The 14,827-nt window shown below is 31.3% G+C and overlaps 4 protein-coding genes across 6 annotated transcripts; 1 reads left to right on the plus strand and 3 right to left on the minus strand.

Annotated features, from left to right (window-relative positions):
- Positions 1 to 188: 188 nt before the first annotated feature.
- Positions 189 to 1,676, minus strand: LOC100749193 (phosphopantothenoylcysteine decarboxylase). Of its 2 annotated transcripts, none has more exons than XM_003485328.3 (2): positions 1,158 to 1,676; positions 189 to 765 (listed from the first exon to the last, which is right to left on the minus strand). In XM_003485328.3, the coding sequence occupies exons 1-2, from the start codon at positions 1,581 to 1,583 to the stop codon at positions 595 to 597; spliced, it is 597 nt and encodes a 198-aa protein (XP_003485376.1). In that variant the 5' UTR covers positions 1,584 to 1,676; the 3' UTR covers positions 189 to 594. The 2 variants fall into 2 exon arrangements, with proteins under 2 accessions (XP_003485376.1, XP_024227703.1); XM_024371935.2 differs by lacking the exon at positions 189 to 765 and adding an exon at positions 885 to 1,072.
- LOC105681641 (cytochrome c oxidase assembly protein COX19) lies at positions 1,611 to 2,686 on the minus strand. Its single transcript, XM_024371940.2, has 2 exons — positions 2,130 to 2,686; positions 1,611 to 2,042 (listed from the first exon to the last, which is right to left on the minus strand). Exon 1 carries the CDS (start codon positions 2,447 to 2,449, stop codon positions 2,195 to 2,197), a length of 255 nt encoding a protein of 84 aa, XP_024227708.1. The 5' UTR covers positions 2,450 to 2,686; the 3' UTR covers positions 1,611 to 2,042; positions 2,130 to 2,194.
- Positions 2,687 to 4,762: 2,076 nt separating this feature from the next.
- LOC100749430 (probable ATP-dependent RNA helicase DDX47) lies at positions 4,763 to 7,264 on the plus strand. The gene is made up of 8 exons (XM_003485330.4): positions 4,763 to 4,992; positions 5,431 to 5,524; positions 5,625 to 5,789; positions 5,868 to 6,034; positions 6,111 to 6,347; positions 6,416 to 6,639; positions 6,699 to 6,960; positions 7,057 to 7,264. Exons 1-8 carry the CDS (start codon positions 4,924 to 4,926, stop codon positions 7,198 to 7,200), a joined length of 1,362 nt encoding a protein of 453 aa, XP_003485378.1. The 5' UTR covers positions 4,763 to 4,923; the 3' UTR covers positions 7,201 to 7,264.
- A 2,131-nt stretch (positions 7,265 to 9,395) lies between these two features.
- On the minus strand, positions 9,396 to 14,367 carry LOC100749312 (CCR4-NOT transcription complex subunit 3). Of its 2 annotated transcripts, XM_033324451.1 has the most exons (10): positions 13,825 to 14,367; positions 12,733 to 12,965; positions 12,499 to 12,654; positions 12,242 to 12,421; positions 11,865 to 12,152; positions 11,496 to 11,751; positions 11,151 to 11,417; positions 10,810 to 11,078; positions 10,248 to 10,457; positions 9,396 to 10,141 (listed from the first exon to the last, which is right to left on the minus strand). In XM_033324451.1, exons 1-10 carry the CDS (start codon positions 13,847 to 13,849, stop codon positions 10,043 to 10,045), a joined length of 1,983 nt encoding a protein of 660 aa, XP_033180342.1. In that variant the 5' UTR covers positions 13,850 to 14,367; the 3' UTR covers positions 9,396 to 10,042. The 2 variants fall into 2 exon arrangements, with proteins under 2 accessions (XP_033180342.1, XP_003485377.1); XM_003485329.4 differs by having other exon boundaries at positions 10,810 to 11,417; positions 13,825 to 14,366.
- Between the last annotated feature and the right edge of the window lie 460 nt (positions 14,368 to 14,827).

Below are 14,827 nucleotides of genomic sequence, written 5' to 3' on the forward strand. Positions count from 1 at the left end.
TTAATAAAGTAATTTTTAAATAATTTTAACGAAAATTTTAATAATAAACGATGATTTATCCCAATTTGTGAATTTTTTATCTTTCCAAAAGACTCTTTTCGCTGCATGAACAGCTTAATTGTAAATTATAAAATATACGAAGCGAGAAGTTGTTTTTAAAAAGAAAGAAAGACCAAGGGAACCTTAAATTATGTTATCTCATTTAACTCATATATTTAGCAAAAACATGTACATATTTATTTACTGTGTTGAACGATATGTTAACAGAACTTTTTTACAATTTTTTACATTTTACTTTGGCGAGTGAACAAACGGACTCTATTAACGGACTTTATTTACTCTTCTTAAAGCAATTGTTTTAGACGTTTCGTTTGAGCAGCAAAATATCGCGACATAGTGTCCTCGGGAAAGCGTAATCTTACAAGTCAATACTTGCGACTGAACTCGAATTTCACTATGAGCATAAATTATTTAAATTTCACCATAGTACGCGTTATTCTTTCGCTTTTAAATATCTTTTCTTCGCAAAATTTTTCACATATTATACGTATGACGATAAAGCTTCGTTGAATGTTTCACTTTAACTTCCTGATGCTAAAGGCGCAAATCCGGCGGCGAATATGGGTCCCAAGGATTAACCAACCTCAATGTAGTTTGAACGATATTGTCTACTTCTGCCATTCCACCCATTCCTACATCGCCACACATAAGAGTTTTAGAAATGCATGTAACCTCCTTATATCCCCAAGACTTTAACAGAGCTATCTAAGAAAAGATAAGAATAATCAAGTTTAATCACACAATACTGTAGATTTATGTTTAATAAATTCTATTAAAGCGTTTCTTTTCTAACAAACTTTTCAAGTTCCCCAGGTTCTTTTTTTTCAAATTTTTACTATTCTATGTTAGTAAACCATAAAGACAACAAATTAAATTCGAGTAATTCCACCATAACAGATTTTCGTTGCTTATCTTGTCTAATTTAATTAAAACGCTACAAAACTTTTCCCATAACCGCTACTTTGGAGATTAATTCTATGATAAAAAATTGCCCGATCTTAAATCCAGTTAACTTAAACCATAAATATGATTAAAAAGAGATATTTATGTATAATATATATGAAGAATATTATATATTTAAATATCATACTACATACCTGTGGTGCAGTAACAGGATGTTCCCACATTTTTGTATTCATTGCGGGACAAAAAATCAAAGGCTTCAATGGATCCCAGGCACGTGCGACACAAGTTAAGATATTATCGCATATGCCACTGGCTATTTTACCAAGGGTATTGGCATCTAGTGGAGCGATTAAAAATAAATCAGCCCACTTTACTAGATCAATATGTAATACAGGATCGCCTCTATCTTGCCAAGCTGCCCATTCTACAGTGTCAGATAATACTTGAATTCCTGGAGGCAGTTCTGCTTCTTTCAGGAAATGTTTAGCCTTTTCAGTGACTACTACCCTTACATCCAAATTATTCTGCCATAACTTCTCTACTAATTGTGGCAATTTAATTGTTGCAACGCTACCAGTACAACCAATTAGTATTTTTTTTCTAGAGGTGCTTGACATTTTCACAAATTTACGTTTGCTTCTTTGTCTAACGTGTTATTTAGTTCTGTTCTATCGGTTATATCAACGGACAATGTGAAATTACAACAATATTGAAAGATATATCCCTATATATTAGGCCTTCTGATGCAGAATGTCTAAATTACATTGATTAACTGAAAACTCTAATTAAAAGAAATCAATATCGTATGAGATCAACAATAATTTCTCTTCCTCTTAAATGTATTACTCTCTATATTAAATGTATTATTATTTCTAACAGTTTATTTTGAATATTTAATAATTTGCTTCCAAGTCTCTTCACTGCACTGCAATCACTTTAATTTGGCTGCATATCAGACAAAATTCTCTATTGATAATGTCGAATCATCGTCGTTCACAAATCATTTCAACAAATACATAAATACTTATATATATATTATTTATAATTTCTGATGTACATACGTAAGTTATATGTTGCTAAAAATTTGTAAATATATTCTTAAAATTCGTGGTAGTATTTTCTAAAGTGAAACAAGAATGACCAGCGAAAAAGTTCATAAATACCAGTTAAGTGATAAGAGCGGTGATCTACAACGTCGCGACAATCGATTAGTAATAAATCGCTGCTGTTATGTCTCCTTGACCTCATCAGAAAAACCGAGATTAGACCAATCCTCTCGCGCCATAAGCTCATTATCCATCCGACAACCAAGATAATCCTTTATAACATTTCGACACATTGTGTTTTCGTTTTTATTGTCGATCAAACAACGCATATATTTGATCATAAGCTTCCTGCAGACACCCTCATGATCGAGTGGAAAACTACCTTTCTCCGGAGGTATGGGTGTAAGTATCTTCTGTGAGAATGTGTATGTGGACATCACTACCGCCGGTTCACGTTCATACAGAAAAATCGGTGGATCAATGAATACAGACAGAATTTTCGAAAACCTCTTTTAAACAAACTTATTACGAAATAAACGGTAAACCACAGCCACCATTGTAGAACATTCAATGCAACAGCGCCACTTGTGATCGTATCTTTAACTTCGTTTTGTGCACTCTATATTACGTAACTATAGAAAAATATGGTGATCGCCGATGCTTATGGGAGAAATTCAGTCAAAAGTAAGCGAATTACCAACGATAAGCACCGGCGATCTCCTTATTTACCCCGGTAATACAACATAAACACATTTACGCAGCAAAAAGCATAAAATATAATATATGGTATTAAACGTAAATTTGCATAAATTCACATATAAGTTAAAATATTGAAATTCCACAATATTTAAAATTGTCGTTAAAAGATAATATCGCCGATTCACAATAATATGTTTTGCGTATCAAGGCGGATACGCAATAAGTTACTAGACTTCGAACCAATCATGCATGTTCCTTCCTTTTTCTTTTTTCTCACATTTCATTTCCCCCATCTCTTTCGCTTTTCTATATACTATCTATGTAGAACCATTACAGAAATAAAATATACAAATTTTTCAATGCTTACAAGACAAAAATATGTAAAATTGCCCCATTAATATACAAGCGCTTAGAAAATACTTAAATACTCTATATTAAATATTTAATCAGTAAGCATAAATTGTAGCAGGTTCTAGGTATACTAATTACAGAGAGGAAATGAGAGTACTCACGCTTATAGACCTGGTTATTCCCGGACTAGTGCTGCACCATGCGGCCAATTGCTGAATTTAATTGATATTAGCTTATACAAGAAATTAGGGATCTGTCCTGTTTGGTTGCACACTAGCATAGACAAGAAGCTATTGATTTCCACGCTACAAGAAGAACCTATTTAATTGTACAGTCCTACAGGAAAGCTCATATCTGCTTTTCTATCCAAGATGGACAAATATAATAATGACAAAATCGTGCAATAATGAAACTAATTGTAAGAAAGAGAAATTAATTGTTTACTATATTTCTGCACGACGACAACGATAATATAAAACAGTATTAAAAGTATTATAAAATGTCAGAATATAATAATTTATTAACAAAAAACGAAGAGAATAAATAAATTTCTGCCGTTGAGGAAATCCCAACTGCTCTTCGCCCTCCTTTTTGATTTTTGAGACTTGCGTCCTTCTTTTTTGATGTCTCCTCGGGCGCGAATCCTCCTTAACTTTAACGGAAAGCTCTCCTTCGGATACTCCTAGAATCATTGAAGGAATTGATAGGACCTATAAAAACATAATCGCAATAGCAGTCAATTAGCTCATATTACTTGCTATATAATTCATAGTAATATCATATAATATAATACAATTAGTAATTATATGTCAAATAAAAATGATAGCCCGGGTCTCACTACGTGGAGGTTGCCTGCACATGGATACCCTCCCTGAAAACAAAATTTCAATTAAATTTCAAATTAATCGTATAACGTTATATGAGATACTATTTTGAATTTGCAACAATATTTTACATTTATTGTCCTGACAATGTAGAATAACTGAGAGTCAAAGACAAACAAAAAATCATCTATTCCGCGTTATTACTATTACATTGTTACTACGTATGCATTAACTATTACTACATAATAATTTAAAAAATACCCTACCTATCCAAAAATTTAATTTCATTTAAAACCACCCTACTGTCCTATCTAATTGTACATCACATTTAAACTATATAATCGGAGATATGGAATTATTATTTATATAAAAACCTACAATAAATCTAAAATAAACGGGGGAGGGGGACATCTTATGAAATAAATTTACATTTCAAAACTTTCAATACCTTCTGTGTACCTTGAGATGTCTTGTATCTCTCTCTACAGGTGCTACAGAGATCCCTGAAACAAACTTAAGTATAGCATTCTTTCAACTTTTAAGTTGATGAAATTGAGAAATAGAGAACATATTTAAAACAACGTTCGTTAACAATTACGAATAAAATTATGTTCTTAATGAAAAGCTTTTATGTGTTACACGTGTAAGATTGCTATTATTACATAAAATATGGTACGTATTAATAAAAATGCCGTTATGATATATTATTTGATTATTAATACTACTATTAGTAAATATATTTCAACTTCTGTTACTCAATACGTTCTTATCTATGCTAGAATGGAACTAAACAGGGCAGATCCCTAATTTTATAGGTTCTTGTATATCCTAATGTCAATTAAACTCAGCACTTGGCCGCATGGTGGCAGCACCTGTAATATGAAACAACTAGAACTACGGGTGTGAGCACTCTCATTTCTTCTCTGCTAATTTCTAGCGTAAATGTTTTCAAACTTGTGAGGAACAAGTTACAAAGTGTGTGTAAAATTAAAAATTTATTGTCATTACTATTAATATAGTATATTAATGATTACAAAATGGAAGAAAGTAATCCAACAAAACAACAGGAACAAGAAAATGTAAAGGAACTGACATGGAAAGATTTGGTAAGTTTAAAAATGTCTGTAACACACATCTAACCTAATCAAAACAAAAAAGTACTCCATATGTCCTTTTATAATCACATATACATTAAACTTAATGTAACGATTGAATAAATTATTTAACGTAATAATACAAAAATATATTCGTAATTATAAGAATATAACATTTAAAAATTAATATTATATTTGAAATTTACTTGAATTGCGCTCTATATTTACTTAAAATAAATATATTTAAAAATATATATAAAATTTATCTTTATCATCATTTCATATTATTATATTCTTGCAGTATCTAAAATACATGGTTAATAATTATTCAATATTTAATATTCATTAATATATATTTTAAATACTTTATTCTTTTAGAAAGAATATAAATAAAATACAAATATTATGTTAATATTTCATTAATATTATGTTAATTGTTAATATTTCTAGGGGATCGTAGACACATTGTGTAAAACATGTGAAGATTTAAAATGGAAATCACCTACAAAAATTCAATGTGAAGCTATTCCGTTAACCCTTGAAGGTAAAATGAAAAGAGAAATAGACATATATATATATGAAAAATAAAAGAACTAGAATTAAATTGAAGTACTTTTTGTCAAATTGAATTTAAAATTTATTAGGTAAAGATGTAATAGGATTAGCAGAAACTGGTTCTGGTAAAACTGCAGCCTTTGCTATTCCTATATTACAGGCACTGTTAGAAAATCCACAAAGATATTTTGCTTTAATTTTAACACCTACCAGAGAACTAGCCTTCCAAATATCAGAACAATTTGAAGCTCTAGGTAATGCAAATATTTCATTTTGTAGTAATTTAGAATAATGTACTCATGATTATTATATATAATGTTATTTTATTCTAGGGTCAAGTATTGGAGTAAAATGTGCAGTAATAGTAGGTGGAATGGACATGATGTCTCAGGCATTGTTATTGGCAAAAAAGCCACATATTTTAATTGCCACTCCAGGTAGATTAGTTGATCACTTGGAAAACACAAAAGGTTTTAATCTACGTTCTTTAAAATTCTTGGTAAGTAACAGTAATAGTTTTATTATATACACGTGATAAAAAAATTGATGTACCTATTGTTCCAATCTTTTAAAAGGTTATGGATGAGGCAGATCGAATTTTGAATATGGATTTTGAAGTTGAAGTAGATAAAATTTTAAGGGTAATTCCTCGAGAAAGAAGAACATTGTTGTTTTCTGCAACAATGACTAAAAAGGTTCAGAAATTACAGAGAGCATCTTTGCGAAACCCTGTTAAAGTGGAAGTTTCAACAAAGTACCAAACTGTTGAAAAATTACAACAATATTATATTTTTATCCCAGTTAAATTCAAGGTACAAGCAAAAATAATTTTTTCATTTTTGTAGAAATTTTCTTTTTACAATAAAATTTCATATTGCAGGATGTATATCTCGTACATATCTTAAATGAATTAGCAGGTAACAGTTTTATGATATTTTGTGCGACTTGCAACAATACAGTTAGAACTGCTCTTCTTTTACGAAATTTGGGCTTTACTGCTGTTCCTTTGCATGGACAGATGTCACAGAATAAGAGAATAGCTGCACTTACTAAATTCAAGGCGAAAAATCGATCTATACTTATTTCCACAGATGTTGCTAGCAGGTAAGTATATGATATTCAGCTTATTTAATTTTTTTCGTGATATATGTTTCTTTTTATAGGGGTCTCGATATTCCTCATGTAGATATTGTAATAAATTTCGATATACCTACACATAGTAAAGATTATATACATAGAGTTGGACGTACTGCACGTGCTGGTCGTTCTGGTCGTTCCATTACGTTTGTAACACAGTATGACGTAGAATTGTATCAAAGAATAGAGCAATTGATATCAAAACAATTACCATTATATCCGACTGAAGAAGAAGAAGTAATGGTGCTCCAAGAAAGAGTAGCTGAAGCACAACGTATTGTAAAAATGGTACAATTAGTTATTTACTATTTGATTATTGCTACGATATTAATAGTAACAACAACGATAATGATAGTAATAATTACAAACACTATCATATTTTAGGAAATGAAAGATATCGAGGACAGTAAAAAATTAGGTAAACGAAAGAAGCGTCAAGATGACAATGAGGAGGATGATACAGAACAATCTATGGGAGTCAGAAAAAGGATAAAAGGCAAAAATAAAGGAAGGGCCAAAAAGGGTTAAACGGTCTAACTGCCTTATCAAGTACATTTACTTTTCCTTAATAAATAATAGAAATGCAAGATAGTATTTGTTTTTATTGGCATTGTTATTTGTTTGTTTTTATAAATCATACCACCATTCCCCTCTTATGTATTTCATGTATCTCTATTTCAAACTCATAGTTTGTATTAAGATCCTTAAATAACTGCTAATTTACAAAACCACATTTACTCCCTTTTGCGACATTCGAGTATTTATCTGCATTAAAACGGCGAAAATGGATTCCTTTGATGATTACCGCTGTGTAAATTTATTACCATCAAGCTAATAAATCTGACCAAGCAGTTGTAAACTACTATTCAGAGATTGTAAAATAAGGGAAAATTTTTAATACATAAGAAACTATTGTTCTATCGTAATAATTTTTTTGCATTGAGCAAACATCTTTATCTGGATAAGAATAGTGTAAATTACATTATTCAAAATCACAATAATTAAAAATTTGCTGCATTATTTGCTGATATTAATGAAAGGATACTACGGAACAATCACCAAGATGTACATCCAATTCAATTTTCTACTTGTATATTTTTGTCTAAATTAAAATGGAATTCTATTTCTCAAAAAATGCAAGACAAAGATTAAAAGTATTTGATATATTGAAAAAATAATAAAAATCTCATAACAAATGCAAAAATATTATACACTGCACTCAATTATAAAATTTGTTAGATTTTTCTCTCAAATCTCTATAAAAAATCATAAATTAACATTGTACATGTTTTCATCGTACAAAATATCCAGGAACAATAACGCTCCACTTTACCTTTAAAATAATAATGCAACATTTAAAAGCTACAGTATCATTTAACTGTATAAAGTAGCAACAAATCCTTATTCTTTATCTTTTGCATTTTATCTGTTTCTACACATTAGAAACTGCAAAACGATTTTCATCAAAGGTGCACCGAAGAATAATATAATGCTGCAGAAAGTGAAAAATGCTTGATGTTGTAACTTGTATCTACTTAGTTTTCACTGTAAAGTATGCTAATTAAAATGCTGTAATATAAACTGCAATTCTTATAGACCTAACTTCCGTTAATGTACCGTTAACAAGCATGACACCTTCGATATATGTTAAAATATTGAACACCATTAAAGGGTCATTGAAATTGGATGGTGTACAACTATGTTGCAGAATGTTTGCAAAACATGTTAGGAATAAACCTAAAACACATTACAACTTATAAATCAACATTTACTACAACACATTGGTTTCTCAAGAAATACGATTATTCGATACGATTTTATCGAATAGTGCCTTTAATGTAAATTAAAAAAAAATGAAAACAAATAGAACACCATAGGCAGATACTATCATGCAAATATAGTGGTCGTCACAATTTCCATTCATAACAAGAGTATCTGCTTAGAATATATCTATCCTTTGTTCAATAAGTTTAATCATCATCCTAAAGCTAGATCAGGTGAGAAATCTCAACTTTTGTTTTTTATTACTAACGAATGCAATATGTCTAATCTCGTTGTCGAAGGCTTTTGTAATGATGAATAACACGTATGCAGGCAATTGCTTCAAAGATTGAAGCAAAAGCTTTGTCTTTGTCTGAAATTATTTATTTCAAATGCCGATACTGTCTTGCATCATTTAACAATTAAACGTTAAAGATTAAAGGTACAAGGAAATATACATATATGTACATGTGTGTCAAATTAGTGAGAATCTTTTTCTTTTACTTTTTATCAAAGATGCTTCACCGTAACCAGTATCGACAATTTATAATAAATAAATTCGTACAGTATGGCTTTATTTCTCATTCGCTCTTATTCTCTCTCTCTCTCTCTCTCTCTCTCTCCCCCTATTTTATTAATTTATAAATACATATGCACAATAATTATCACGAATCATCATTTGATAAACACAGTATGTAGTACGTAAAAGTTGCTAGAATACTAATAAAATCAAAATCTCCTGAATCGACAGGGTGTGCATTAGAGAAACAACTAGTAAATTAAGCTACTTTAAATACATAATAAAACCATTTTGACTTCGACGACGAGTTTTAAGACTCGTATTTAAATTGTTAGAATATATCTGTAAGTAACCTGGTCGAGGGCAGAAATCTAATGGATGGAATGTTCTGAATGCAAGGTGTCAGAGATGTGTCAGATGCCAAAAATTGAAACAACTTAAGTTTCATTTAAATGAGAAATAAAATATATTCCATAATATTATTATTCACTATTTCTACACATTCTGTACAGTAATTCACTTTAAGGGTTTTATATCTCAATATACTTTATACAAAAAGGCTACTTATAATCTAACATTAAGACATACCATAGCATGAGCGCCCTCCACCTTACCGCTAAACGGTAGATGGGCCGCACACATGTTTGTACTGGTATTACGAGTCAGTCGCCAGCGAGTATAACTTCTTCCTCTTGTATCACACACCACACACTAAAATATTAAAAGTGTGTTTCTGGTGCTTTCAATTCATTATATCTTATAGTTACATTGTCCCCGATAAACTTACTCCTTTGTTTCGTTAGTTGCGCTTTTGTTTCTTTCAATTGCGTGATTCATATTTTGCTTTTCTGTTTTTCAAAAAGGAATATCACAATGTCAAAATATAATGAAGTATCTTCATTGCCTGTTATGCACGAGCTTTTCTTTCGTTTTTGTTTCATTTACTTTTTTCTGAGATACTCTTTACCAATAAATAAAATTATATTTTGTGAAAATATAGAATTGCAAAAAATAAAATCTGTTTTTTCGATTTTTGACGATACCGGTACAGAAATAGTGTATTCAGAGATTCCACAAGCAACAGGACTGTTAATTCAGATCTCTGTCCTCTAAGTACTTGTACTCAAATGTAAAACCTTCCTTTTTTCTCTGTCCCCATTTTTCATAATCGAAATAAATGTAGGTTCCCTGAAACAATTATATTTTACATAGTACCAGTCTGCATAGTACAACGTATATTCAAATCTTATCATCGATTTTTAATTATCATGACTTAATATTTTATGTTATTAACCTGTTCATATTCCTCGTTGATCACTTTGGGTTCTTCGTGCCTCTGAAACCACATCATATATTTTGTATGAAACCTCCAACTTTGTTTCTTTAGAGCTTTCGCAGCCAGGTACTGGCCTTTAGAACCTTCCATGTAGTAAAATATGAAGAACAACGTTTCCGTTGAAAGACGTTGGAAGAACTCCACAGTATCCGAATGGGGAAGTTGACTCTAACATAGAATAAAGTACATATGAACAAAAGTAGAAAGAAATTAAAAATTAATTTACTATATATCTTCAAAAAATAAATAATATTAAAATCAGGATAGCCACAGTTGAACTGGCATGAACTTGTCATCTCTCTACTAAGTGGTATGCAATAGCGCTGAAAAACGCATTAGCAGGTCAATTTTCTCTCAAACAATCGATATTACATTTCGTTATTGACCAAAAGTATCATATCTACAAATTGGATCATATAATGTCGCGTGAGGAAAGAAGTGAACGGTACCAAATCCCAAACACTTGCACGTAAACCTCAGCTGAATTTATATAATTACACGATAGATAGTATAATGGTACCTGTGTATAATAAGAAGGTGTGTCACACCTATTTCTTGGTAAATAATATCGTAAACGTTCAGAATCAGACGGTACAGGCAGATGGTAGTGGGCGGCCTCCAACAACTGGAACTGCAACTGGTGTTCTTTCTGAAGAGGTACTGGCCCGAGAGGCGCAACGCTAAGAATAGGAGGAATGTGTGTATCCACGGTGACTTTGCTGTTATTATTGTTCGCCTTAGCAGTGTCAAAGATGTTTCTGTTCGACTCGGACGGCGGTATGTCCAAACCTGCTCGGACAATTACTTGTTGGGCTATAGATTTCAAAGAGGACATGCCATCAGGAAGCTTAGGGATGAGACCATTGGCAGTGGATGGCGCTGGCGAGCAGGAATTTGCGGGCAAAGGTGAAGATCTACTGCTGACTGACGACTGTGGCGAAGAAGATGGTGGGATCGGCGTTGTCATTTCAGTTTCGCTGCTGTGATTCTGATTTTGTTGATTATGCAACACGTGTGTCGTCTGTATGGGCACTGGATTACTGTGCTGCTGCGAGGTTGTTTGTGGCACATTCGAGGTAACACTAGACGCAGACGATGATGACAATAAACCATTTTCACTGCTATGAGCTGAAAATGTTAAAAGCGAGTCATAATATTATCGTTAATCGTCCTTATGATAGTCAATCATTTTTACAATATACTTACAAGATGTCTTACTAGAGGTAGAATGGATGGCTTGTGAATTAGTATGTGATGCAGCTACTGTAGCAAAATTGCCAGCATTAGTTGTAGCAATGTGATTACTTGTAGAACTAGGCGAGCTATGGCTAGGTGTCATGGGAATGGTCTTGCTTGGAGTGCTGCTTGATAATAAATTCGATTTTATGGTGGCAGTGCTTCCCGTGGTTGGAATGCTCGCCTGTGAATTTAATAATGGCCTGACTGCTGTTGGTTTCACAGGCTGAAATTAAAGTATGCAATAAAAATTCGTTCACTATATCATAGTTATCGATACTCATATACATGTAATGAAACATCGGTGTTGTCATCATGATCTTACTTAAGATTACATACCTTCGTTTTTTTGTCATTATCCGTAGAACTATCACTTGAATGGTTATGCATGGTAGAACTCAATGGAGGTGATGGTATGGGTGAAGTACCAGAGTTAGTTGAGGTTGGTGTACCTCCAGTTTCGTTGCTATTATTACTATCTGTAGTTGCTGATGAGGGAATACCAACTCCAGACAGTTCAACTTCATCGAGACCAATAATATCATCATAGATATATTCATTTTCCTCGAAATCAGGTTCCTGCGAGGATTCGATATAATACTCTACATCATCTTTTATCCTCTTAATCTGTGAAACCAATTAAAAGATTAAATAATTATAAGCTTTCAAGGTATTAATACAGTCAAATAACTATATCTTTGTATTAATAAACTTACAGTGTTAACTTCAACAGACATATTGTCCAACATGCGTAACAATGTTTCCAATTTACGGATATGGTAACGATGTTTATCAAGTTTTGCTTTTAATTCATCCATCCTATCCTGCTTATCTTTATCTAATCTTTTTTTCTTTCCTGCGAGTAATGATTCTATCTCGGATTCAAATGTATCCAGCTGCATTGAAATCATCAACGCGTTTTAGTTTTAACAAAATATTTTCCAGTCTGTTTAAACATCATCATATTTCATACCTGAAGGTTTAAAGCGTCTATTGAATTTGCAAGCCAATTGCTAACTTCTTCTCGTTCTTTTTGAGCTGGATCAAGTTTTTGAGCAGCTCCTAATCCTTCTTTCGAATAAGCTTTTGTTTTCGTCTCTCTCTCCACAACTTTAAACCTTTCCATTTGCTAACGAAAATGTATTACATTTAAAAATTAACATGTAAGAATTCTTGCAGTTTCAATTCTATATCAAAATATACTTACAGTTTCAATTAACTTTCTATATTCAAGAAGCGTACTTTTATCCTTAATTTCACCTGATGCAAGCCAGGTTTTAATCTGATCACGTAACCTTTGAAGTTTTTTGATTTCTTTCTTGAGATCTGCTTCATATTTCTCCTTCTGATTGCTGTTTGTAGCATTATGAACCTTTTGCCAAATATCTTCAAATGTCTCTACACCCTCCGTTACTTTTTTAAGGCACCGATCTATTTCACCTAGAATTTAAAAAATATATTTTAGTTAAGATAATAAATATATGTCACACATTACATATATCATTTACTTGAGATATAGAAACATAGATTAAATTTTTGAAATTCATTTATTATTGCATACAAATTTGTTTACATATAAAGTACCATAATTATTATTAAATCCCATACAAATTAGTAATTGTTGTTAGTGTGTTACATGTAATAAAATGCATCATGTAGTAACTACTTTGATAATTTGTTACATACGTATATAAAACCTAAATGATATATTTGACTACGACCAATCAAGTTATAACATTAATAAGTATGATAAAACATGACCCAAAATAACAAAAATAATTTATTTCTGGCAAACAATTCTCCTTAATTATCGGTAAAAGAATTCAAAGTAAGTTATGAATTGAAAGTATAGTTTACCAGGCAATATATATATTGAAAAGCTTATATCGACAAAAGCATTACATATGTTATATCTTGTATCATTATATGTATGTGTTGTGGAAATAATATATAGAACTATTTTAAAGGTTATTCTGACATAAAGAAGCAGTATGAGACTGTCATAAATACAGTACATGCAAGAAAAAATAACTTGCATTAAAGAAACATATGAAAAGTTCAAGCAGAACACACCAGTTCGTCATACCCTGACAACCTGTACCAACTGTCAGACACAGAAGGCTGCTTGCAAGAGTAGATAACGCGAGTTAAAAATAGGCTACTACTGATCGCAAAATACAAACGTTTAATGTGGCAGAGAATTGCAGAGCGCGAGGCAAGAGTGGAATCAAAGTTGTAGTAGTACAGACCCATAACAAAATTTCTGAATGTAAACATGCTGGAAACATTTTCTTCTCACCTTGCAACTTTCTCGTCGCAGCCATGGCTATGTAAACATGTGATACAATAATTCATGCATAGTCTGGACGTAATGGAAAATATACGGAACAATTTTACGGAACAAATAGTCGCTGAACTATTATTCCCTGTATGATATGAGAGGCTCGGCCACAAGATGGCTTCCGTTTTCAAATGACAACGTCCGACCGTCCGTGAACGAGGTGCGTTGATACTAGTTCCGTTTTTCCGTCAATCTTTTTAATCTTGATAGTGTAGGATATGCGCTACGTTTCGTCGAAAATCGACAGCACATAAAAATACACAAAAAGTGATAGCATCAACAAATGATATATATGAAATACTGAATAAATGAGATGGTGTATTATGCATCGGCGCATTCACACATTCTACCTTATGCACATACTTAACTTGTTCGCGTTCATAAACCAATTGAAATTTGGTTAAACCTTTCGATGCGTTCACAATAATTATAATGATTTGGAATCCGGTTATTTTTGCACTTTTATATTTACCAAAAGAAAATAATAAACTCGAATCTCGAAACTCGAAATGTTGTTTTACTTACATGTCACTCGATTTATAGATATAGATGCCTCAACTGCTAATATTAGAAAAGGTCGTAGATATTCAACAATATATTGATAAATTACTCGAAAGTAACAATAAAAGAATAAAATTTATTCTATTCAATTAGGAATTTTGTACAATATTTATGTATATACTCTCTTTATATACAATTAACAACTATCTAATATCATGTTTCGTAAAGTATTAAAATAAAGTTAATAATATTCATAGGTTACAATAATGTTCATTTTAAATAAGATGTATTTGAAATAATATTTTTTTAAATAAATTTTACTAATAATGATATATGATATATGTATATCGATATTAAACCTTTTATTTTCAAATAATATAACACATAAGATCAAATAACATATTAGATAATTATAATTATAACATGTATAATTGTGATATATTTTTAATTGTATTAATTA

Source organism: Bombus impatiens, unplaced genomic scaffold (assembly GCF_000188095.3).
Source record: "Bombus impatiens unplaced genomic scaffold, BIMP_2.2 scf_0051, whole genome shotgun sequence".
Taxonomy (NCBI): domain Eukaryota; kingdom Metazoa; phylum Arthropoda; class Insecta; order Hymenoptera; family Apidae; genus Bombus; species Bombus impatiens.

What these genes read in the sequence shown, in the direction of transcription:
- LOC100749193 (XM_003485328.3), bottom strand. Translation starts at nt 1,583, where the DNA reads ATGTCAAGCACCTCTAGAAAAAAAATACTAATTGGTTGTACTGGTAGC. An exon ending in ATCCTGTTACTGCACCACAG is followed by an intron (nt 766 to 1,157) that starts GTATGTAGTATG and finishes ATCTTTTCTTAG; the next exon opens with ATAGCTCTGTTAAAGTCTTG.
- LOC105681641 (XM_024371940.2), bottom strand. Translation starts at nt 2,449, where the DNA reads ATGTCCACATACACATTCTCACAGAAGATACTTACACCCATACCTCCG.
- LOC100749430 (XM_003485330.4), top strand. Translation starts at nt 4,924, where the DNA reads ATGGAAGAAAGTAATCCAACAAAACAACAGGAACAAGAAAATGTAAAG. An exon ending in AACTGACATGGAAAGATTTG is followed by an intron (nt 4,993 to 5,430) that starts GTAAGTTTAAAA and finishes TAATATTTCTAG; the next exon opens with GGGATCGTAGACACATTGTG. An exon ending in TACGTTCTTTAAAATTCTTG is followed by an intron (nt 6,035 to 6,110) that starts GTAAGTAACAGT and finishes ATCTTTTAAAAG; the next exon opens with GTTATGGATGAGGCAGATCG.
- LOC100749312 (XM_003485329.4), bottom strand. Translation starts at nt 13,849, where the DNA reads ATGGCTGCGACGAGAAAGTTGCAAG. An exon ending in ATAGAAAGTTAATTGAAACT is followed by an intron (nt 12,655 to 12,732) that starts GTAAGTATATTT and finishes CATTTTCGTTAG; the next exon opens with CAAATGGAAAGGTTTAAAGT. An exon ending in TGTCTGTTGAAGTTAACACT is followed by an intron (nt 12,153 to 12,241) that starts GTAAGTTTATTA and finishes TTGGTTTCACAG; the next exon opens with ATTAAGAGGATAAAAGATGA.